This window comes from Rhinatrema bivittatum, chromosome 1 (assembly GCF_901001135.1).
Source record: "Rhinatrema bivittatum chromosome 1, aRhiBiv1.1, whole genome shotgun sequence".
Taxonomy (NCBI): domain Eukaryota; kingdom Metazoa; phylum Chordata; class Amphibia; order Gymnophiona; family Rhinatrematidae; genus Rhinatrema; species Rhinatrema bivittatum.
This window is the reverse complement of record NC_042615.1, coordinates 19,194,732-19,218,961: the sequence shown is the minus strand read 5'-3', so window position 1 is coordinate 19,218,961 and position 24,230 is coordinate 19,194,732. Positions and strand designations below refer to the sequence as shown.

Genomic DNA, 24,230 nt, shown 5'->3' with positions numbered 1-24,230 from the left:
GAACAGCACAGTACACCTCAGTGAAGATTTGAGGTCATTTGGAGTGAGGAAAGTCTCCCAAAGATGAGATTTCTACAATGTTCGCTCACTATAACTTGATGGACTCTATAACAGAGGCTCGCTCTCTCTCTCTCTCTCTTCCCAAGCCCAGAAATGGCCAAAATGCAATTGCAATCTTTATTGCAAATTGCATTACAGCAGCTTCGGGCATAGCTTAATGCCAAGAAAAAAGGTGTAGTTATTTCCAGGGTTAAAAACGTGCAATTTTGCATGATTCAACTAACCTGAACAACCTGGAGCAAATCTTCCAGGAAGAGTGGGCAAAAATCACTCCCAAACAGTGTGCATAGCTGGTAGAAACTTACCCCAAGAGACTGGCAATAGATGCTTCTTTCAAATTCTAGTCAGAAGGGATTGAATACTTATGAAAGCAACATTTTTCTGTCGATAGTAGGGCTGAATTAGCCATGCTGTCATGGGGATTGTCAGTCTTGCATCGGAGGCGGAGGTCACAAAGCTGATACAGAGCTGTGCTCTGTGTGGCTGCACGTGTGTTCCCGCGCAGAAAACAGGTTCTCCTCAGTCTGTCTTTTCCGCGAGCGGGAACGCACGTGGAGCCACGACTCTCCTCAGCTTTGGTTTAAAAAATAGAGAAAATTATTTGAATTGATCCTACAGGTGAAGACAACAAGTACAAGTATGCCGAGACCATTCGGTCTCAAGCCATGCGCTTGTGGGAAAATAATGTCCATAACGGATTGATATGAGGCCTGCTACCTCTGTCTAAGCCCAAATCATGACCAAAAAGTCTGTGAACGCTGTGGTCGGATGTCGCCGCGGGCGCAATGCCAAAGAGCGGCTAAAATTGAGAAATTTAGAAAATATCTCTCTCTCTGGATCCTATGCCCCCTGTCGGAGGCCCACTCCTCCCCGGGTCCAAGCTCAAAGCATGTGCCAACCATTTGACGTGCTGCGTCGCTGGAGCCAGGCACTTCAGAGAGAGAAAATCCACTCAAAACAATGAGTAACATCAAAATCATTGACGCATCATAAGGAAGACTCAGCCGAGTCCTCCTCTGCGTCGAAAAAAGTACAGTTATCGATTACAAGCATCGGGCTCTCCGAGTCAAAATCCTCGAAGCATGCTCGGGAACAACATGCGTCGATTCATCCGAAGCACTCATCCAAAACTCAGAAGCGCCTATCGACTCACCGAGCGGAAGATCGCGCGACTCATTTGCCAATGCAGGGATCGAAGCAAGCGCCGGTCAACGCAGATCCCGACGCAGACCTTGATGCATACTCCGGCGCATGCATCGAAGCGAAAGGAATCACAGCCGTCGATGCACATTTCAACACTACAGCCGAAGTCATCAACGCAGTCAAAGCATCCAGTTAAACAACTGAAGTTACATCAGTCAAGGCACTCTAGTTATGCCCTCGAACCGTTATCTCACGGGGCACCGACTCATCCTCCTTATCGATCGAGGACCTTGGAAAATACCCCTAGGCCTTCTTCTTCAAGAGATAACCTAAGTCCTCCAAACCCAGAAGAGGACACTCCACCTTCTGCTTCCTCTCTTCATGGACAAGACACTCATCAACCAGAGTCACCTATTGACTCAGAGGACAAGTTGATTAGAGAGGTGCACTATTTACAACACCACCTAACAACATCGTACTCACAACGGTTGCTTCCCACAAGGAATGGGGAGCTCACCTCAGTCACCTAGAAACGCAAGGACTGTGGACTCCTCGCGAAACTTCTTATCAAATTAACCTCGAGTTTAGAGCAATCCGCTATACCCTCAGAACCTTTCGGATGCAACTACAAGGGAAAAGAGTAATTGTATATACGGACAATCAAGTGGCCATGTTTTACATAAACAAACAAGGAGGGTCCGGTTCATGGATACTCTGCAGAGAAGCCCTTCTCATATGGGATTGAGCATCTAGTCACTCAATCCACTTGCACGCAACTTATCTTCTCGGTATAGCCAATACGAGGGCGGACAGGTTGAGTCGAGTTTTTCACCCTCACGAATGGTCTCTAGACCAGTGGTTCCCAACAGGTGTGTCGCCAAGAACACGCAGGTGTGTCGCCACACTTCCCGGTCCCCCACTAACCCAGCTGCTCCCTGGTCTTCCTCCACCCAGGCTTAAAATGCTGTCAGCCCGGGCGGAACGCGGCAGAACAGCTGGAGTCAGCGGCACCGGCATGTTCTCTTCTTCCCGCCCCCCCCCCCCCCCCCATGGCCCGGAAGAGGAAGTGGTGAGCAGCGGGTGCGTGCGCGGGAAGGAGAGACCATGCTAGTGTGGTCAGTGTCGGCCCAAAGAACAGAAGAGAGGCGCGCCCTGAGCGATGAGCAGCGCGGCTGAGAGAAAAATGAAGAAGAGCGTCAACCCCCGAGGCCGATGGGACCCTTTCTCCGCGAGAGGGCTGAAAATGAAGGAGGTTAGGGTTGGGAGGAGGCTGCTGCTGCCGCTAGTTCCAGAGAGGGAGGGAGAGAGAGTGAATGAGCAAGCAAGCATGTGTAGTTGAGATCCTGTGTGTGTATGTGTGTGAGTGAGATAGCATGTATGTGAATGATTGAGAGCCTGTATATGTGAAAGAGAGCATGTCTGTGATTGAGAGCCTGCCTGTGAGAAAGAGAGCATGAATACAAGTTTATGATTGGGAACCTGTATGTGTAAGTTTGTGATTGAAAACCTGTTTGTGTGAAAGAGTATGTGTGTATGATTGAGATCCTTTGTGTGTGACAGAGATCATGTGTATGTATGATTAAGAGCCTGTGTGTATAAGTAAGAGAGAGAGCATGTGTGTCTGTGTGTGATTGAGAGCTGGTTTAGGTGAGGGAGCATGTGAGTATGTGATTGAGAGCCTGTGTGTAAATGAGAGAAAGAGAGAGCATGTTTGTAAGCATGTGAATGAGAGTCTGTGTATGAGAGAAAAAGACAGCATGTATGTGTGTGATTGAAAGCCTGTGTGTAAGCCTGAAAAGATAGACAGCATGTGTGTAAATGTGTAATTAAGAGCCTATATAAGTGAGAGAAAAAGCATGTGTATATGTGAGTGACTGAGAGCATGTGTGTATAGGTGTGTAATTGAGAGCCAGTGTGAGAGAGAGCACTGGTATGTGACTGAGAGAGGAGAAAGTTCCAAGCAAACCACCCCTCCTCCTGCTAATTCAGAACAATCTCAGGACACCTGGATATCAAACGTTCCCAGGTATGCAGAGCAAAAACATTTTTGTATCTTTATTTTTCATTATGGGTCTTTGTGTCTGCTATTTTGAAATACTTTATTGGTATCTAGAAAATTTTCATATGAGTTTTTAATTATTGGATATTCCACTCATATGCTGTTTTGAAATAATCTGTTCTTTTTGTTAACATGGTTTTACTGCTACTGATTTTATATTTCTTGATTTGTTTTATAAGGATGGGTGATGTTTCTTTTTTCCTTTATTACACTGCATAAAGAGACTCTGGCTTGTTGCAGTTTCCAATTCAGTTTTTTCTGCATGCTTCTAGTTCTGTGTTTTGGTCTCTTTATTCTTTGTTAGGTGAGGGTCAGCACATGTGATTTAGGTGAGTTTTCTGCTGGTGTGTAGTTTCTGTGTAGGGCTCTATAGCAGCCTGGCTTGGTCCGTTTTCCTAATAGGAGATTTATTGTGTCTTAAGTCCTGGTGTAATATTTTCAGTGTTGCATTTTCTTAGGTAAGGTGGTTACTGTTTTAAGTGCTGGAAATTGGTGCTGTTTTGGTGTGGGATGTTTACTATTTATGCAATTTCTGTTCAGACAGAATACGTATCTTTTCCTTGTGTCATTTTAAACAATAAAAATAATTACCGGACCTTTACTTTTTATTTCCGCAGTGAATTGTAATGAGCGGTGTTTCACACATTTGAGCGTGGCCTGTCAGGTGTGTCACAATGGGAAAAAGGTTTAGAACCACTGCTCTAGACCAGCGGGTAGCTGACCACATTATTGCACACTGAGGAACACCCTCCATGGACCTCTTTGCCACGGAAAGCAAAAGAAAGTACCTCATTTCTGCTCTTTGTTTCCAAGTCATCTCAGGACAGCTCAAGACGCCTTCTTACTTGCGTGGACAGGAAGTCTAATGTATGCCTTCCCTCCAATTCCATTGATAACTCGCACGCTACAAAAATGCATGGCCGAGGTGGCGGACCTCATCCTCTTCGCCCCGGTGTGGCCAAGACAACCATGATACTCTTACCGTCTTTGTCTCTCGATCGAAACCTCCATTCCCTTGGGCAACAAGGAAGGACTCCTGTCCCAGGACCAGGGAGCTCTCCTCCACCCAATGCAAGACTCCCTCCACTTGACAGCGTGAAGATTGAATGGTCACTATTCAGGAAACAGGGAATATCTGAGGATAGCCAGAAAATTCTCTTAGTGGCCAGAAAACCTTCTACCAGGAGAGCATACCAATATAAATGGAAGCATTACGAATCATGGTGTTCAACCAATCACCATGATCCCTTTCATTGTGCTCCTACATATCTCCTGGATTACCTGTTTTCTTTATATTCGTCAGGATTAGCGACTGCTTCAGTCAGGGTACATCTTAGGGCCATTGCAGCCTATCATAGGCCGCTCCAGGGACAACCAATCTCACAACACCCAATGTTTCTAGATTCATCAGAGGTCTCTACCACCTTCGACCCCCGATTTCTAAGCCACCAGTAGCCTGGAACCTTAACCTAGTTCTTGAGCAACTAATGCTTTCCCCGTTTGAGCCTCTAGTTTCGGCACATGCAAAACGAACAATTTCTAGCTGGATAGCTCAATGCATTCAGTTCTGTTACAATAAAAAGCAGGTGACACTACCTGTGAAACCAAATGCTCATCAACTTTGAGCAATCTCCATGTCCTTAGCCCACCTAAATCAAGTTTTACCTATTGACATTTGTAAGGCAGCGACCTGGTCATCTCTGCATACCTTTACATCTCATTACTGCTTAGAGCAGAAGTCTCAAGATGCTGAGCTGGGACGAGTGGTATTGGACAATTTGATTTAAGAACTCCAGGTCGGCTGTCCACTCAAGACAGGTCACGCAAAAAAAAAAAAAAAAAAGGGTACATCACTTTCTTAGCGTGACAAGGGAGCTTGGGACTCCCATGACAGCATGGCTAATTCATCCTGCTATCTACCCTCCCACCTCCCTGGACAACCTCATGTATTTATAACTGCTACAATACAGACTGAGGAGAAGCTGATTTCTGCGCGGGAACACTCGCGCAGCCGCACAGAGCAAAGCTCTGTATCAGCTTTGTGAAGCTCCGCCTCCAACGCAAGACTGACAGTCCCCATGACAGCATGGCTAATTCATCCTGCTTTCCCACCATTAATGCAGAGAGCAGCTCCATCACTGCTCTCTGCATTAATGGTGGGGGTGAAAGGGAAATAGAACCAAGGGTTGCTAAGAGCCAAGAGAAACAGATAAGTATGAAAGGAAAGAAGTGTGAAGCTTGCTGGGCAGACTGGTTGGGCCGATTGGTCTTCTGCCGTTTACGGTAAGCAAACTTGCTTTTTTCAGTTTTTAATTTTATTTTACAAAACATGCAGAAAAATAATGAATTGTGACTATGAAAATGTACTTTATGAGCATACTGGTTTGCAATAAACATACTGCTTGGAACAATCTGTGTGTCATTTGTAATCCATATAAATCTGCTGACTTGTAGGGAGTTGAATACTTTTGCAAGCCACTCTACACACGGATGGTATGATGGTTCCTGGTTTTTTTTTTCCTTAAATATTTTTGTGCTGCTAATGAGTATGCCTTAAAGAGAGAATTTTTCAAATGCTATTGTGTTGAAATTCAAGATCTCCTTTACTGCCATCCTTCAAGGCTCTGTCCTGGCCCTCTTTTTTTTTTTCTTTGTAAACTAACCAGGGATTATGATTTTAAAGCAGCCTCAGAAAGGTGGGATTATAGACTGGATTTGAATAAGGCAAGAGAGGGAGTGTGACACTCAATTCAGGAGGTCTATTCAGGCATGTGGTGCAGAGCTGGCCGAAGAGAAGGACATAGATGGATGGAGCTGGCCCCTGTCTTGGGCTGTGAAGACAATTCAGGAATGGCCATGGGTTTGGGTCTGAGTCTGGGAGGGAGGGAGAAGTTAATCACAAGGGCCCCTGGTGCAATCAACAAAATAAGAGCAAGGATGCCAAAAGTGGTGTTTCAAAATACTTTACTGTAAATTAAGAAAAAGTATTCAGTCCCAATAGTACAAAAATATAAATCAGCATCAACCAGGTAACAAAAATGAGGTATGTTATCCCTTGTCCCGCTGTCGCTCCTCGTGACCTTGGGCAAATCACTTTACCCTCCATTGCCTCAGGTACAAACTTAGATTGTAAGCCTTCTGGGGATAGGGAAATACCTACAGTACCTGAATGTAAACCGATGTGATATCTCAGATCGAATGTCTGTATATAAAAAAAAAAAAAATAAATTATCCACCAGGAAAAAAGATAAATAGCAAAACTCCCAAAATGTGGGTCAAAACTTCTCAACTTGCAATCCAAATTCAGATTTGTTCAAAGGTATCCAGTACAAGAGTTCAAACTGTCATCTTTGTTATCTCCAGTTCAAAAGTCCAAAATACTATTCTTTTCACCCTTTCTTTCCTGGTCGCTTGGGCAAAAAGAACAAAAATGACCCCAGCCCTTCTAGATAACTGGGGGGAGGGGGGGGTGCCCATCCTTCCAGATTGGTCGCAGTTCCAAAAATCTTCTCAAAGTCAAAATCCAGAAATCGCTGGGTTGAGATTTTGAGGAGATCTCCTGCTTCTCTCTGCAAAAAATATTTAACCACACCATAGCTATCTTGAAGGGATCTCTAGCTCCTACTCCTGGCTTCTTCAGCAGTGCCTAACCATCTAAGCTACTGGGCATGCTGCAAGGGATTATATGCTCCCAGAGCCTATCCCCCAAAAGGTGGGGTTTTGGCAAGGGGAGAATTCAAAAAAGCAAAACCCACGCCCAGTGCCTAATGATGGAAAAATACTGGGTATTGAATTTAGTGACGGGCAAAGCCCCTGTCATGCTGGCGTGATTTGTCCAACGAGTGGAATTCACATGGAGGGGTGCAGAGAGAGATAAGAGAGGAAAGGTAGTGAGGAGCTGCAGAGTGAAGGCTCTTATGAGTAAGAGGAGCTTGAACTGTATGCAGAAACAGAGTAGGGAGCCGGTGTATTGAGAAGGGTTACAGGGGTGTAGCAACTTTGGTGAAAGATAAGTCGCACAGCTGAATTTTGTGCATAGATTGTAGTGGAGAGAGGTTCAATTTACATTAGTGATTGCAAGGAGCAGGTTGCAGTAGTCTAAGTAAGAGGTGATCAGAGTGGATAAGGTTTCTGGTAGTGTGTTCAGAAAGGAAGGGATGCATTTTGATGATATAGAGAAAAAACACATTTTAGCAGAGTTTTGGATATGTGTGTTTGTATATATATGTGTGTTTGTATATATATATAGAGAGAGAGAGAGAGAGAGGAGGTGAAGAAGACCTCCAAGGTTACCGACTGAGGGGACTGGAAGGATTACAGTGTTACCTGCAGAAATAGAAAAAGGAGGAAAATGGGAGATGGATTTGGGGGAAAAGATAAGGAGTTCTGTCTTGGCCATGGTGAGTTTAAGGTGGCAGTGGGACATCCAAGCAGCAATGTCAGACAGGCAAGTTTCCGGATGAAATTTCTGGTACAGAGAGGTAAATCTGAGAATTATCACCATAAAGATAGCACTGGTAGCCATGAGAGGAGATCAGTGTACCAAATAATTGTGCTTACAGCCTTATTGATTTTAACCATTTTCTTAATAAACAAGCCGTTAAGCCCGTTAAAACGGGCTACATCCCTCTGTCTCTCACCTCCCCCTCTTTCTCTCTCCCCTCACTCTTCACCACCCCCTCCCTCACCCACTCCTCCCCACCCTCCCTCTCCTATCACTCAGTCCCTCCCTCCCACTCAGTCTCACTCACTCCCTCCCCCCTCTCTCCCTCCCTCTCACTCACTCAGTCCCCACTCCCTCCGTCCTCTCCCTCAGTCCCACTCCCTCCCTCCCTCTCTCTCCCTCAGTCCCACTCCCTCACTCAATCCCTCCCTCCCACTCAGTCACTCCCTCCCCCCTCCCTCTCACTCACTCAGTCCCACTCACTCTCCCTCAGTCCCACTCCCTCCCTCTCTCCCAGTCCCACTCCCTCCCTCAGTCCCCCCTCTCCCTCTCACTCAGTCCCACTCCCTCCCTCTCACTCAGTCCCTCCCTCCCACTCAGTCACTCCCTCCCACTCTCTCTCTCCGTCCCTCCCTCTCTCTCTCTTCTCCCTCCCTCGCTACCGCCGCCGCTCGCTACCGCCGTCGCCGCCCGCTGCCGGTACCGCCGCCGCCGCCCGCTGCTGCCACTGGACGCCGCCATTTTTTTTCTTTCTGAAGCTGCCTCAGAGCGACGTGCTCGCCCGCACATGCGCGGTAGAGCTGGTCTCTACCGCGCATTTGCGGGCCGTCGGTCACAGGCCATTTATAAGGTAGATTAAATTAAATTCCCAAAGTCTTTTTTTCCCTGCATGTATGTCTTGATTAGATTGTAAGCTCTGCCGAGCAGGGATTGTACAGTAGTGCATACATAAAGTAGCACTATAGAAGTGATGATTAATAGTCGTAGTGTTTCTCAGCATTCCCTTCCCATACTTTCACTATTTGTTATAGCTCCTTTATAATACTCAGGCAATTTTGAGCAATGATATTGATGGTCGCTCTTAGAAAACTGATCACAGTAACATAGCAGATGACAGCAGATAAGGACCAAGTGACACATCCAGTCTGCCCTGTTCCCATCTATGCCAGTCGGATGCATTTCAGCTATCCTTCACATACATGTGATCTACTATTTACCAGCAATTCCCAGGCTCTCCTCTTTCAAGTACTTTTTTTTTATAAATTCCTTATTCATAGGTTGCAGCTTCTGGCTGGCAAAATGCCTTGCAGACACACTGAAACACAATATTTTTTATAATCCCCAGGCAAATTTGAATATAATATGACAAAATTCAGAAAAGTGACAGTGTGTGTATATAAACCCCTGTTTTCCACTATTTTTCTCTTATTCTTGTACCAGGTTTTTTTTAACACTTCATTTTCCTGCTTTTCCTTTGGGCTTCCAGCTCAGTTGGAACCAGAGCTGGGATCCTGGTACCATGAACTTTCATTCACACAACTCTGGGAATTTTTCCCCTATTTTATAAACACTTCCTTCCACACTCTCCTCCCCCCCTGCCCAACATGGCTGGGTTAGTCATTCAAGTGACAGTTTTACTGCCAGGAACCATGCAACTATGGGCCCTTAATCCAACCACTAGGTGTCACCCTTGAGCGATGACTATAACTCCTTGCCCCACCCCCCCACCCCCACATACACACATTCTCCCCCACCAAGGGGCTGTGAATGCTATTCCCAGCTGACCCAGACAGCGGAAGACTTGATTTAGGGATCAAAATGGGAACCTTCTGCCAACTACTGAGCTGGCTCTCTTGTATCATTTATTATATCTCATTAGTCACAGATTGCAGCTTCTGGGTGACAGAATCCCTTTCCTATAACTTTAAGACATACCTCTATGACGTACTTAAGCAATTGTAGGCAAGATTTGAATACACCTATTAGTAATGTAAATTATATTTGCTAACTTGTTATATAACTGATTTATTTATATATTTATAGCAATTTATAGTTCTGCCCGATTGCCAGCACTCCTGTTCTGGGCAGATTACATCATATAAATAATTGCATTAACAAACATTCAAACAATAAAGAAATATTAAAACATAAAATAACAATAAAAGTAAAAATACCCTATTTATGCAGGCACAAAAGTCTCATAGAGCAGTTATGATTTTAAAAGCTTTCTAAAAATCTTATACTCTGAAACCTGACATAACTCAATTAAGAAGATTATTCCAGGAGGCCTGTGCAATCTGGGAAAAAGCTTGGTGATTCGTCTCCACTGGGAATAGCTAACAAAGTCAATGTTGATAGCATTAATTAGGTTTTCTTTAATTTGCCTGAATCTGTTTGGTGTAGAGATGTTGAGATTAAACAGCTAGTATCTTCCAAGTAGTTCTGCAGTCTTTGGTCTTGTCAAAGATAGACTATTGCAACTCTCTTTATTTTGATATACCAGCAGTAATATTAAGATGTCAGGCAATTGAAAACTGGGATTGATAACTGATAATTCTAACAAGATTATATGTTTACATTACTCCAGCGCTGAGATCTTTACATTAGCTGCCTGTCTACTAGAGAATTCAATTAAAAATAGTGACTTTGATTCATCGTACTTTAAACCATATTTCAGTGATAGTTTGTTGCCTCATGGGTATAAACTAGGGTGAATGCTAAGATAGGTGAACCGCAATCAGGAAGTGGAATTTTTTGTCACGGGGCCACTAATCTGGAATCGTTTGCTGGATGAAGTTAGGTCCATTGATGTTACTTAACCTTTAGAAAACAAGCAAAGGTTGTTTTTTTTTTTTTTTTTGGGGGGGGGGGGGGTGGTTCCGAGCAGGCATTTGGGGATAGGAAGTAGCTAGGTATACGCATTTTAATATGTCATTCTGTCTGAAGATAGAAATGGTGGTGTGTGAATGTTTGTTTAATATAAGCGTTGCTTTAATTTTATGTCTGGAATTTACTATTATGTATGTACCTGTTGTAACCCGCCAGGAATCATGGATTGCACAGTATAAAAGTATTGTAAATAAAAATTAAAAAAAACAAACTGTAGGCTAGCAAAATGCAAGGCACGGATCGGGTGATAACTAGTGAGCAAATTCTTCAAATAGGCTGGTTACCCCCCTTGCAAGATCTGTAGGATATCGTACATGGATTTTAAATTTAACTATTTGTTCAATGGGGAGTCAATGGAAGGCCTGTAAACCGGAGAAATATGCTCTCGCAATGGGCAATCGGACACCAGTTGAGTAGCAGCGTTCAACAAAACTTATAAGGCTCATAGTTGACACTTGGACAAACCAATATAAAGAGTCCTAACAGTAGTTGTGTGTAGACAGGACAAATGCCTGAATCACAGATCTAAGTTTACTTTTATCAAGGACATATTTTAAACAGCGTAGCTTACGCAATTTAAAAAATCCAATTTTAACTTCAGCTCACAATTGAAAATAAAAATTAAATGCTGAATCAATCTGAATCCCTAAATCCCATACAGATTTAAAAAATGGAATTACGAACCCCTCAAACTATAAAAATGGAGAAGGGGCCGAAAGGGGAGATTGTACAATCCATAATACTTCAGTTTTAGCCACATTTAATAATAAACCATTCAACCTCCAATTCACAAAAGATGCAGTACTGACGATTCTTTCAAATGCATCAGCCATAGTAGTCACAACAGGAAACAAGAGCTGAATATAATCAGCGTACACTGTAATAAAAAAAAAGATCCCGAGTTCTTCTAGATAACGACAAAGTGGACCCAACTAAATATTAAAGATGCAGATAAAGATCAACTATGAGGCACACAAGAACAAATAAGGATCCATGCAGATGTTTGCTGTCCATTCTAACCTACTCAGATCAACTACATAAGGAGGCAAACCACTGTCCTACTAAACCCTACCATACCTATATCTGTCAGTCTCTGCAGCAAGATGGAATGAGAGAGAGAATCAAAGGTAGCAGATACATATAATAACACAAAGGGATGTTTCTGATCTAATTTGTGCAGAATAAAATCAGTCATAGAGTGTAACAAGGTCTCAGCTCCGTGACCTTGTCAAAACCCACATTGAAAATTTCTTCTGTTCCCTGTACGTACCTGGATCAGTCCAGACAGTGGGTTATGTCCCCAGTCCAGCAGATGGAGTCAGCACAAGCTTTGAGGGGGCGTATCCATATATCCTACTACCCCCTCTGCAGGAGTTCAGTATCTTCTGACTCCAGCAGATGCGAGTAGGGGAATCAGGCTTCCCCTCCTTTTCCTTTTTCTTCACTTTCTTGCTTGATTATGGCTTGTTGTTGTCTTTTTCTGTGGATCAAGTTTGTATCAAGTTTGTATTAAGTTTAAAAAAAAAAAAAAAAAAAGGCAGAGTTCTTTCAACTTCTGGGGAGTGGCTTCTCTTCCTTGTCTCTTCTCTGCGGCCTTGCTGTTTATTTCTTGTTGCAGCCAGGGGTAAGTTTGTTTTTCCTTTGTAGTTTTTTCCTTCACAGCTCAGCCCCCGGTGCCCGCGAAAGCCGGTGGACCCGGCCTCTTCGCTTTTACTCCCTCACCCGCGGGCATTTTACAGCTCCTCATGGGCTGCTGAGCCATTTAGGGAAAGATGTCTGGGGCGGGTCGTGTGGCCAGGAAGGCCCCCCCGCGGCACCCTCCTCTATTTTCGGACAGCGGGCAGTGCGGGCCGATCGGGCCCCCCCGCAGCGGCGCTTTTGTGCGCGTGGCCCCCCCCGTGGCTTTTTCTTTTCTCCTACAGCGATGCCGCGGCCGTCCCGCTGTGCGGCCTGCGGAGACCCGGGGTCCCGGATTTCCCGGACATCTGTGCACGATGCCTTCCCGGGGGGGAAGGTACCTCACAGTCCCTGACTGATTTCTCTTTTTTGCCCGGGCGGCGCGGGCCGGCCACTCCGCCATTTTTGGCGGGAACGGCGGCCATTTTACATTCTGAGCGCCCTGAGGCGCAGGCCATGAGGGGGAACGGATCCCTGGAGGACTCTACCAGCGGGGGTGTTCCCCCGATTTTGGTGCAGGAACCAAGCACCCAGAGCCAGGGAGCAGGAACCACGCCGCCCCCGAAGCGCACCCGAGCAGGCCGGGGTTCTCTCCGGAGTTTATCCTGCTCATGCATACCACTTATCTGCAGGGGCTGGAAGCACCTGTGGGACCCCCCCCCTCCTAAGATCCCTCGGATGTCGCCCTCGACGCCGGCCCCCCCCCGACCCTCCGGGAGTGGGGGCCTCCCGCCTTCCTACCTGGGTCCGATCCACGCCCGCGGCAGTGGGGGCGGTGCCAGACCCAGCGGGACATGGACTTGACCTCCCGGACGGGGGACAAGGGGACGGCACGCAGGAGGGGGATGATCCGCGTACCCTACGCCTCTTCCAGAGGGAAGAGCTGGACGACCTCATTCCGCAGATCATCCAAGAATTAGATTTGGACCCGCCACCAGACCCGCCTGCCCCAGTAGCTCCCGCTGTCGTCACTTCTTCAAGGAAGGGAGATCCTGTCCTGGCGGCACTCCGGCCGAGGGCTTGGGCTTTTCCCATTCATGACTCGTTTTTACAACTTCTCACCAGGGAATGGGACACCCCGGAGGCCTCCCTGAAGAGCAGCCGGGCTATGGAAAAACTGTACCCGCTCCCCGAAGATTTTCTGGACCTCATCAAGGTCCCAAAGGTGGACTCCGCAGTGTCGTTGGTCACGAAGAGGACGACTATCCCAGTGACGGGAGGTGCGGCGTTGCAGGACACACAGGATCGTAAGGTGGAAGTTTTCCTTAAGCAGGTTTTCGAGGTCTCCGCTCTGGGTATGCGGGCGGTGATGTGCAGTTCGCTTGCCCAGCGGGCTAGTCTCCTTTGGGTGCAACAACTCCTCACGTCTCAGAACCTGCCGTCCGATGAGGCTGCCCAGGCAGATCGGCTAGAAGCCGCAGTGGCGTATGGGGCGGACGCCTCGTACGACCTTTTTCGGGTCCTCGCAAGATCCATGGTTTCGGTAGTGGCAGCACGACGACTACTGTCGCTACGTAATTGGGCGGCTGATATGTCCTCTAAGTCGAGTCTGGGCTCTCTTCCCTTCAGGGGCAAGTTCCTCTTCGGGGAGGATTTGGACCAGATCATCAAGTCCCTGGGGGAGAACGCTGTTCATCAGCTGCCGGAGGATAGGTTTCGACCATCCAGAGCATTTTCTTCTTCTCGGACCAGAGCCAGAGTGCAACGGCGCTACAGGGGATACAGACAGGCGGGCTCCCGGTCATCCGCCCCCATGTCTCAGCCCTGGTTGCGCTCCTTTTGCGGGCGTTGGCCCGCACGCACTACTCCCGGAACCGGGAACCCCTATACCAAGTCTTCACAATGATGCCAGTCTCGCCCACTCCCCTGTCCCCAGGATTGGGGACCGACTAACGTATTTCTACGCGGAGTGGGCACGGATCACCTCGGACCAGTGGGTCCTGGATACCATAAAACACGGCTACGCATTGGAATTTGTCCGCCCCCCGCAGGGAGGGTTCATCTTTTCCCCCTGTGGCTCGGACCTCAAGAGAGGAGCGGTGCAGCTGACTCTGGACAGACTCCGGGAGATAGGCGCTATTGCGCCCGTGCCCTTCGGAGAGGTGGGCTCGGGCCACTATTCCATCTATTTCGTCGGACCAAAGAAGGACGGTTCCTTCCGGCCTATCCTAGACCTCAAGGAAGTCAACAAATCCCTTCGAGTCGTTCGGTTCCGCATGGAAACGCTCCGGTCAGTGATTGCGGCGGTGCATCGGGGGGAGTTCCTTGCCTCCCTGGACTTAACGGAGGCCTACCTGCACATTCCCATCCGCCCGGACCACCACCGTTTCCTTCGTTTTCAAAATTCTGGACCAGCATTTTCAGTTCACGGCTCTCCTGTTCGGATTGGCGACAGCGCCGCGCACCTTCACCAAGATCATGGTAGTCGTGGCGGCAGTTCTCCGGAAGGAGGGCATCCTGGTTCATCCTTATCTGGACGATTGGCTCCTCCAGGCGAAGTCATTCAATCATGGACGCTCAGCGGTGACTTGAGTAGTACGGTTTCTACATTCCCTGGGATGGGTAGTGAACTTCTCCAAGAGCTCCCTCATGCCCTCGCAACGCTTGGGTTTTTTTTGGGGGCGACCTTCGACACCCTACTGGGCAAAGTTTTTCTGCGCCAGGACAAAGCTCAATCCTTGCGGGATCACACACGACGGTTCTCTGCGTTACCAGAGCCCACCTCCTGGGACTACCTGCAACTCCTAGGAGTGATGGGGTCCACCATCGACCTTGTACCTTGGGCTTTCGCGCACCTCAGGACCTTACAGTGGGCGCTCCTCTCCCATTGGAAACCAGTATCGCAGGACTACCAGATGATTCTCCCGCTCCCGCAGAATGCCAGGGACAGTCTGGGCTGGTGGTTGGATCCGCCGAACCTGGCCCGTGGCGTGTCCCTCGATCTGCCAAATTGGGTGGTGGTGACCACCGATGCCAGTCTAGCAGGCTGGGGTGCAGTCTGCCACGCAGGGGACGTGGTCCACGGTGGAGGCGAAGTGGTCAATCAACCGTCTGGAAACCAGAGCGGTCCGGCTAACTCTGCGACATTTCCTCCCTCTTCTTCGGAACCGGGAAGTCAGAATCCTATCGGACAACGCTACCACCGTGGCCTACATCAACCGACAAGGAGGCACGCGCAGCCCGCAGGTCGCGCTCGAGGCGGAGCTGCTGATGCAATGGGCGGAGCATCATCTCGTCCGGCTACTCCGCAGAATAGAAAGCCATCAGGGGACCGTGGTTTTCGTCGCCCCAGAATGGCCCAGGCGACCCTGGTTTGCGGACCTGCTACAGCTGGTGATCGACGGGCCAATCAGGCTGGGGCACCTCCCCCAGCTCCTACATCAGGGCCTCGTATTTTTCGAGCAGGCAGAACTCTTCTGTCTTGCGGCCTGGCTTTTGAGAGGCGCCGCCTCCGGCGTCGGGGCTACCCGGAGGCGGTAGTATCCACGCTATTGCGGGCACGAAAGACATCGATGTCGGCGGCCTATGTTCGAGTCTGGAAAGTGTTCGAGCTGTGGTGTACCAGCCAGGCCACGAGACCCGCTAAGGCTTCTGTACCTCAGATCCTTCAGTTTCTACAGGCGGGGGTGGAAAAAGGGCTCGCCTATAATTCACTACGGGTTCAGGTGGCCGCCCTTGGTTCGCTGTTGAACGATGGGGGCTCTCTTCTACAGTATCCTGACATTGCTCGTTTTCTCAAGGGTGTCAAGCATATGCGTCCTCCGTTACGGGGCCCTTGTCCCTCCTGGAGTCTTAACCTTGTGCTTCGCTCCCTATCGGGACCACCGTTCGAGCCGCTGCGCAGCGCAATGATAAAGGATCTCACTCTCAAGACTGTATTTCTTGTGGCCATCTGTTCCGCTCGACGCATCTCGGAGCTGCAGGCTCTGTCGTGTAGAGAGCCCTATCTCCGTTTCTCCGACTCTGGAGTCTCGCTTCGCACCGTTCCCTCCTTCCTTCCGAAGGTGGTTTCTGCATTCCATGTGAACCAGACGGTGGAGTTGCCGTCCTTCTCTTCCTCAGAGCCGAAGTCTCTCCGTCTCTTGAATGTCAAGCGCACTCTGCGCCTCTATCTGGAGGCTACAAATGAGTTCCGGACCTCTGACCATCTCTGCGTACTCTGGGCCGGTCCTAAGAAGGGGTCTCAGGCCTCGAAGACTACCATTGCCAGATGGCTGAAGGCTGGCATTGCTGCTTCCTACATTGGGGCGGGACGGACTCCCCCACCCGGCATCGTAGCGCATTCTACACGTTCTCAGGCGGCTTCCTGGGCGGAGGTTCACTCGGTATCCTCGCAGGAAATTTGTAGGGCAGCCACCTGGAAATCGTTACACACGTTCTCGAGGCACTATCGTCTGCACCTCGCCTCTTTGGTCTCTGGACACTTTGGCGAGCAGGTTCTCCGAGCAGGCCTCGCAGGACCCCACCCGATTTAGGGAAGCTTGGGTACATCCCACTGTCTGGACTGATCCAGGTACGTACAGGGAAAAGAAAATTATTACTTACCTGCTAATTTTCGTTCCTGTAGTACCATGGATCAGTCCAGACGCCCACCGCATTTGGGTTCTTGATCCTGCTCAGCTCTGTGCTATTTCCTGTTCACAGTGCTCTGTGTCTTCACAGTCGTTTCTTTTCGCTGTTTTTCACAGCTCCCTACAAGTTGGTAGGATGTTTGCAGTTACTTGTTGCGGTTACAATTGTTTTAATTATCTGTTTCCACAAACTTGATCCTTCGGGGGTTTCTACTCGGGCTTTGATATACTCGATACTGAACTCCTGCAGAGGGGGTAGTAGGATATATGGATACGCCCCCTCAAAGCTTGTGCTGACTCCATCTGCTGGACTGGGGACATAACCCACTGTCTGGACTGATCCATGGTACTACAGGAACGAAAATTAGCAGGTAAGTAATAATTTTCTTTTATCTTTCTGTTATCCAGAAAATCAACTAATTGGGTGAAAATCACTTTCTCAACCACAGGAAGAAAGAACATAGTAGATAGGCCTATAACTGGAGGGGTACATTACTTGGAAGACTACAATTATTTAAGTTTTATAGTGAACAATCCCTCTCTTAAAGTGATCTGGAAACACCCCCCAGACAAAGAAAGATTTACTAACTCAGTTGAATTCCTAAAAAGCTATCACTTAAGCTATGTAATAGCCAAAAAGGGCACGCATTGAGGGGGGCAGCATAAAGACTTTAACTTAGCAATTGCGACACTAATCTCAGTAGAGGCAACTGTCTGACAAGTAATATTTATATGGTTTTATTAACTGAATCCTGGCATACCGATGTTGATGATGTGGCTCTGAACCAACTTTGCCCTCCTGGGAATTCCTATTTTCATTATGCTAAGACTAGGCACAGGGCTGGTTCTTATTTTTCGTTCCACTTTATCTATTAAATATACCCCAGAATGAGCTCTGGTGGGGAAGTTTAGTAGTTTGTCATGGGCAATTGGGCAGGTGTATTAGCCTCTGGGCCAATTTTAGATTTTTTTTGTTTCCCTAAATCTCTGTTATCATTATTTATTGATGGTTGGGAATTTTAATATCTGTGTGGATTGTACATCAATTGGGCAAGTAAGACATTGTTTTATCTTCTGTTGCATTGATTGGCTTATCTCAGTTAATAGATCATCTTATGTACCATGCTGGACATACTTTGAATTTATTACTGAACCCAACGGACCAAATATCAAAGAATGTTATTTCAAACATAGATCTGAAAGAAGTATTATGGTCTGATCATTTTCTCATTAACTTTAAATTTAAGCTGGAGATGTATTCATTGCCTCTCATTTCAACCGGTGTCAAAACAAACACATTGGGAGGAGGATGTAACTAAATTTGGTCTGGAATGGGATTTGGTTAAGAATAAGCTTGTGTATGGTTCTTCCGGTGTGCTTGCCAGTGCCTTTAAAGACTCTTAACTTTCTTTTAGTGAGACCATGTGTTCCATGGGATAATGCCCCACTGGTAAATAGGAAGAGGGAAACGTGGCAAGCAGAAAATGCTTGGCGGAAAGAGCCTAGGTCGGAGACTAGGGGAAAGTTTGTCACTGCCAGATTGGCCTTTAAAACTGATTTTGAAAAAGCGATGAAATTATACATTACTTCTCATTTGAAAACTTCTTTAAACCATCCTAGTCTCTTGTTTAACTGAGTATCCATATGGGCAGAGGAATCAGAGGGTGGATTTTTGATGCCTTTGCTCGATATTGTAATCTTAAATTATCCAAGATTAGTACTACCATTAAGGACACCCCCACGAATGCTCCTCCTTTGGTTTTGGAAGTAGAATCAGTGGTTAAATGGTACACTTTGGACTTATTACCAATAGAACAAGTATTAATGTACTTTACAGAAAGTGAAATGATTGATCTCTGCTCACCCCTACCCCATAGGACAAATAAATTATTGAGACGCCATAAGTAATAAGTTTATAATTCTCAGTCTTTTATGCCAGGCCTTTTCCATGTCATATGATTTTTGAGATTTCTCCTAGTTTCAGAGCATGCATTTTTCATTCCTCTCCCCCCCCCCAGTTATGCGTGCCAGTTCTGGCTGCGGCTGTAACAATTGCCATCTTTGTCTTTAAAAGCATCTCTTTCATGGTTCAGTCCTTTTTCCAAAGAGGACTGTATATCTTACCACGCTCCTACAGATGCCTTCTTTCATCTTTTCAGTTTTTCTTCCCACTTGGTGGCCTTACTTGGAACTGTCCCGCCAGTTCCTAGTGGTGCCCTGCGGCTCCCACTGTCTCACTACGGAACTACTAAATCCCCGAGAGTTTCCCAGTCTTCTTGCTCTTTCACTAAAGATTTTTAACACTGATAGCCAAGAGGAGAAGTAGTTGTTCACAAGTACATCTGCAGTTGATCTTAGAACAGGGGGAAAAGCAGGGTCCTGTTCAGTCTTCGTCTCATCAACATATGATAGATGGGAGAGAAGGGAATCGGATCCAAGAGCAAGGTTGCGTGTTATCTTTTTTTCAGGTACTCAAATTAGGGGAAGATACTAAAGTACCAAGTTTCATTTTCTATCACTTAATGTCAAACGGAATGCTGTTCTTAAGAATGAGTGACAAAACCTTCTAGCACAAAGTTTTGTTACTCCTAATATCCCTCTTATACTGCAAAGTTACCCAGAAAGGTGATACCTGATTTTTTTTTCCTCTCTAGTTCGTTTCTCTTTCTCTTATTTTACTAACCTCCCAGCTTCTTCATCCCCCTTTTTCAGTTTCATTTCTCTTTTCCTATTTCCCTATGCTTCATACTGAACTTCCCCATTCTGTTTCTGTCCTCATAACTTCCTTATTATCTTTATCTGTCTTTCTCACTTCTAAAAGCCCTATTAGCCAGCTTCTCAGCCTCTTTCCCCCTAATATCAATGCTTAGCTTCCTACCCCAGCCAGTACCAAGCAGTGCCAATTGCTTATCTAGTGTGCCTTGCAAACTCTTCACATCCTGAGTTCAAAGCAAAAGCAACAATGGAGTAGCTCAGCAAGAAGAAAGTGAATGCCTTCGAGTGGCCCATTCAAAGCCCAGACCTAATGTCATAGAAAATCTTTGGCAAGACTTGAAGACTGCAGTCCACAGACAATCCCTAGACAATTTGAAAGAGCTTGATCTCTTCTGCCAAGAAGAATAGCAAAAACTGCACCATACAACTGTGCAAACTTGGTAATACTTATCCTAAATTATTCATGTATGGCTGTTAGGGATGTGCATTCGGCAGCCATTTGTTCATACGTCTCGCTGTTGCGCATGTAACTGTGCACTTTAAGTTACGTGCAAAACATTGTAATGAATGAGCGAATGGTCACCAAACACACATCCCTAATGGCTGCTGTTGCTGCAAGAAAGGGCTTCCACCAAATATTGAGTCAGGAGGTATAAAGAATTATGCAATCAAAATTCTGGTTTTTATTCTTACTTTTACACTATTTCTATAATTGTTCTTTCATGAGGAAAGCATAGAGTATATTGCATAGATCAGTGACACACTCATGCTGTAATACATTTTGATTTGTATTTTTTAGACAGCAGAATGGGGAAAAATTTGCAAGTGTGAAGACTTTTTCAAGACATTGCATGTTGTATGGCTTATAGCAACAGGATAGTTAACAGAGAGTGTGAAGAGTAACATTTACTAAATTTCTCAAATGCTTTAACAAATGGAGTTCAGGCTTATCTATTTTTTTTTTTATTTTTTTTTTAACTCCAGTAGTGGGAATGTGATAGAAACCAGCGAACAGCACAGGAGCAGGTGGTGGTCCATCCGGGTTATGTACCTCACTATGTTTCTCAGCAGCATAGGTGAGTAAACTTGCTATTATTCCCGTTGCAGAAATACAACATTGCATTTCTATAACTGGGTTAACTTGGATTCTTTGCAAGCTGTGACACTGTTTATTGGCCTAGCATAACAATAATCTATATTTATTTATTTGTTTTTTGTATACCGACATTCGATCAAGATATCACATTGGTTCACATTACAAACTGAACAGTAAATAAGACATGGGTTGCTTATTTTTACAGTATAACTTGGAACAGTTAACAAGAAACTAACTATAATACATGTGCTAATGTCCAGTTTGGCGTTAGCATATGAAAGCATGGCTTAGGAAAGGTTGATTTTTAGAGCATAACTTAGGACAGAATAGAATAACAAGAAGACTAGCTATAATTCATGTGCCAAGGTGAAACTGGTGGTTTGCATGGTTTGGGCTGGCGGGGCTGCTTTCACTTGAAGGTGTTGGTTAAAGCTGAGGAGTGAATTAGTGGGCTAGGTTTCTGCTGGGAAGGCTTTCTGGAATAGCCATGTTTTGAGGTGTTTTTTGAAGGTTTGGGTTGAGGGTTCCATTTTGAGTTGGAGTGGATGTGTTGTACATGAATTTTCGAGTGTGCATAGGTGTCCTTTTCTGAGGCACTGCCAGTTTATCTTTTCACTGACAGCTGGTGAAAGCATGAGTCATGTTGAAAGATCTCTTTACCAATGACCAGATTTGTGCTTTTTGTCTGGACAGGAATCATGCACAAGTAAGGCTTTTCTAGTGATTTCAGCCCTCTGTTTAGACAATATTTGAACAGACAAAACATTTGCATGAAGCTCTGGATATTTTTTTGCTTCTGTTTTACTTTCTGTAAGCCCCCCGTACCACAGACAGAAAACTCAGGTAACACCAGACCTCTCTCTGGCCAATGGGTGGAGGAAAGTCTCTTCTGAGACTAGATCTCCAAGCTTTGCCTTCCGTGGTCAGGGTCCATTACAGTAGCCTCTGGGACTGTAAGTGTGTTATCTCTGTGGCACGTTCAACTTTAGTGGGTTTAGTCTAGAGTATTGCATCACAGCACACAGTGCTGCAGCCTGAGCCGCAGGACAAGTCCAATCATTTTTTAAAATTTTATTTTAAATGTAATTTCAATAAATATACATCAAAGAAGAATATCAAATGAATCATAAAACATTTAGAAATACAAATCAGGAATAGATATGAATGAATATTAACGTTCACAGAGAGAGGAAGAGCAATCCAACTTAGAAGAATTACTTAAAAAGGTAAAAAAAGTCTAATAATTACATATGAATCTGCAGCTAAAGGTTTATAATCCCTCTAACTAAGGAGACTGACACATCCAGGTCCTAGGTCCTTGTCTCGCTGGTTGCGAGGGGCTTATCCTGTAAAAGTACTTTGAGATGATCTGGATTGTTAAAAGTAAACCTCTTTACTGATTCAGATCATCTCGATCAGCAAACTTAAGAACAGATTTACAACAGAATTTCAAGAAAACAAAGTTCTGGCCACTCGTTTTTATTTCATTTGAAGATTCCCTTCTGAGAAAGCTATTTGGTTGCTAAAATGGGCTTAATGGTGTTTAAAGAGGTGATTCACCAATTTTCTTTTCTATTTGATGTATCTTAGGCTGGCATCAACAATGGATTTTACTGACCAGGGGCAGTGAAACGCCTTTTTGGTTGGGGGCCAAGCTCCACTCCTCTCCATCCCATCCCTTCCTGCTCCCGCTCTGCTCACCTTCTCTTCCTCTACTACATCTCCTCTTTCTTTCTGTGGGTATTGGGGCCACATCCTCCTCTGCAATGTGTTGTGGCATTTGAAGACTGATAAAAACAGAGCTGGCCCCGCCCTCCTGTTGCCATTTCATTCCTCCTTATATTGTACTTTTTTTTTTTTCCTATAATACATCAGACAGTTCCATCCCTTTTATCATTTTGGTTGCCCTTCTCTGTACCTTCTCCATCGCAATTATATCTTTTTTGAGATGCGGCAACCAGAATTGTACACAGTATTCAAGGTGCGGTCTCACCATGGAGTGATACAGAGGCATTATGACATTTTCCTTTTTATTTCCCATTCCCTTCCTAATAATTCCCAACATTCTGTTTGCTTTTTTGACTGCCGCAGCACACTGAACCGACGATTTCAGTGTGTTATCCACTATGACGCCCAGATCTCTTTCTTGGGTGGTAGCTCCTAATATGGCACTTAACATTGTATAACTATAGCATGGGTTATTTTTCCCTATATGCATCACCTTGCACTTATCCACATTAAATTTCATCTGCCATTTGGATGCCCAATTTTCCAGTCTCACAAGGTCTTCCTGCAATTTATCACAATCTGCTTGTGATTTAACTACTCTGAACAATTTTGCATCATTGCAAATTTGATTACCTCACTCGTCGTATTTCTTTCCAGATCATTTATAAATATATTGAAAAGTAAGGGTCCCAATACAGATCCCTGAGGCACTCCACTGCCCACTCCCTTCCACTGAGAAAATTGTCCATTTAATCCTACTCTCTGTTTCCTGTCTTTTAGCCAGTTTGCAATCCACGAAAGGACATCGCCACCTATCCCATGACTTTTTACTTTTCCTAGAAGCCTCTCATGAGGAACTTTGTCAAACGCCTTCTGAAAATCCAAATACACTACATCTACCGGTTCACCTTTATCCACATGTTTATTAACGCCTTCAAAAAAGTGAAGCAGATTTGTGAGGCAAGACTTGCCCTGGGTAAAGCCATGCTGACTTTGTTCCATTAAACCATGTCTTTCTATATGTTCTGTGATTTTGATATTTAGAACACTTTCCACTATTTTTCTTGGCACTGAAGTCAGGCTAACTGGAGCCCTTTTTAAATATTGGGGTTACATTAGCCACCCTCCAGACTTCAGGTACAATGGATGATTTTAATGATAGATTACAGATTTTTACTAATAGGTCTGAAATTTCATTTTTTATTTCCTTCAGAACTCTGGGGTGTATACCATCCGGTCCAGGTGATTTACTACTCTTCAGTTTGTCAATCAGTCCTACCACATCTTCTAGGTTCACCGTGATTTGGTTCAGTCCATCTGAATCATTACCCATGAATACCTTCTCCAGTATGGGTATCTCCCCAACATCCTCTTCAGTAAACACCGAAGCAGAGAAATTGTTTAATCTTTCCACAATGGCCTTATCTTCTCTAAGTGCCCCTTTAACCCTTCAATCATCTAACGGTCCAACTGACTCCCTCACAGGCTTTCTGCTTCGGATGTATTTTAAAAGGTTTTTACCGTGAGTTTTTGCCTCTGTGGCCAACTTCTTTTCAAATTCTCTCTTAGCCTGTCTTATCAATGTCTTACATTTAACTTGCCAATGTTTATGCTTTATCCTATTTACTTCTGTTGGATCCTTCTTCCAGTTTTTGAATGAAGATCTTTTGGCTAAAATAGCTTCTTTCACCTCCCCTTTTAACCATGCTGGTAATCGTTTTGCCTTCCTTCCACCTTTCTTAATGTGTGGAATACATCTGGATTGTGCTTCTAGGATGCTATTTTTTAACAATGACCACGCCTCTTGCACACTTTTTACCTTTGTAGCTGCTCCTTTCCGTTTTTTTC

The 24,230-nt window shown here is 45.6% G+C and overlaps 1 protein-coding gene across 4 annotated transcripts in view; it reads left to right on the top strand.

Annotated features, from left to right (window-relative positions):
- MFSD8 (major facilitator superfamily domain containing 8) overlaps positions 1-24,230 on the top strand; it is a 112,175-nt gene that overhangs the window by 813 nt on the left and 87,132 nt on the right. For all 4 annotated transcript variants that reach the window (XM_029590732.1, XM_029590476.1, XM_029590646.1 and 1 more), the window contains exon 2: positions 20,543-20,634. In XM_029590732.1, the coding sequence (XP_029446592.1) occupies positions 20,543-20,634 (92 nt within the window). The remainder of the gene's footprint in view (positions 1-20,542; positions 20,635-24,230) is intronic.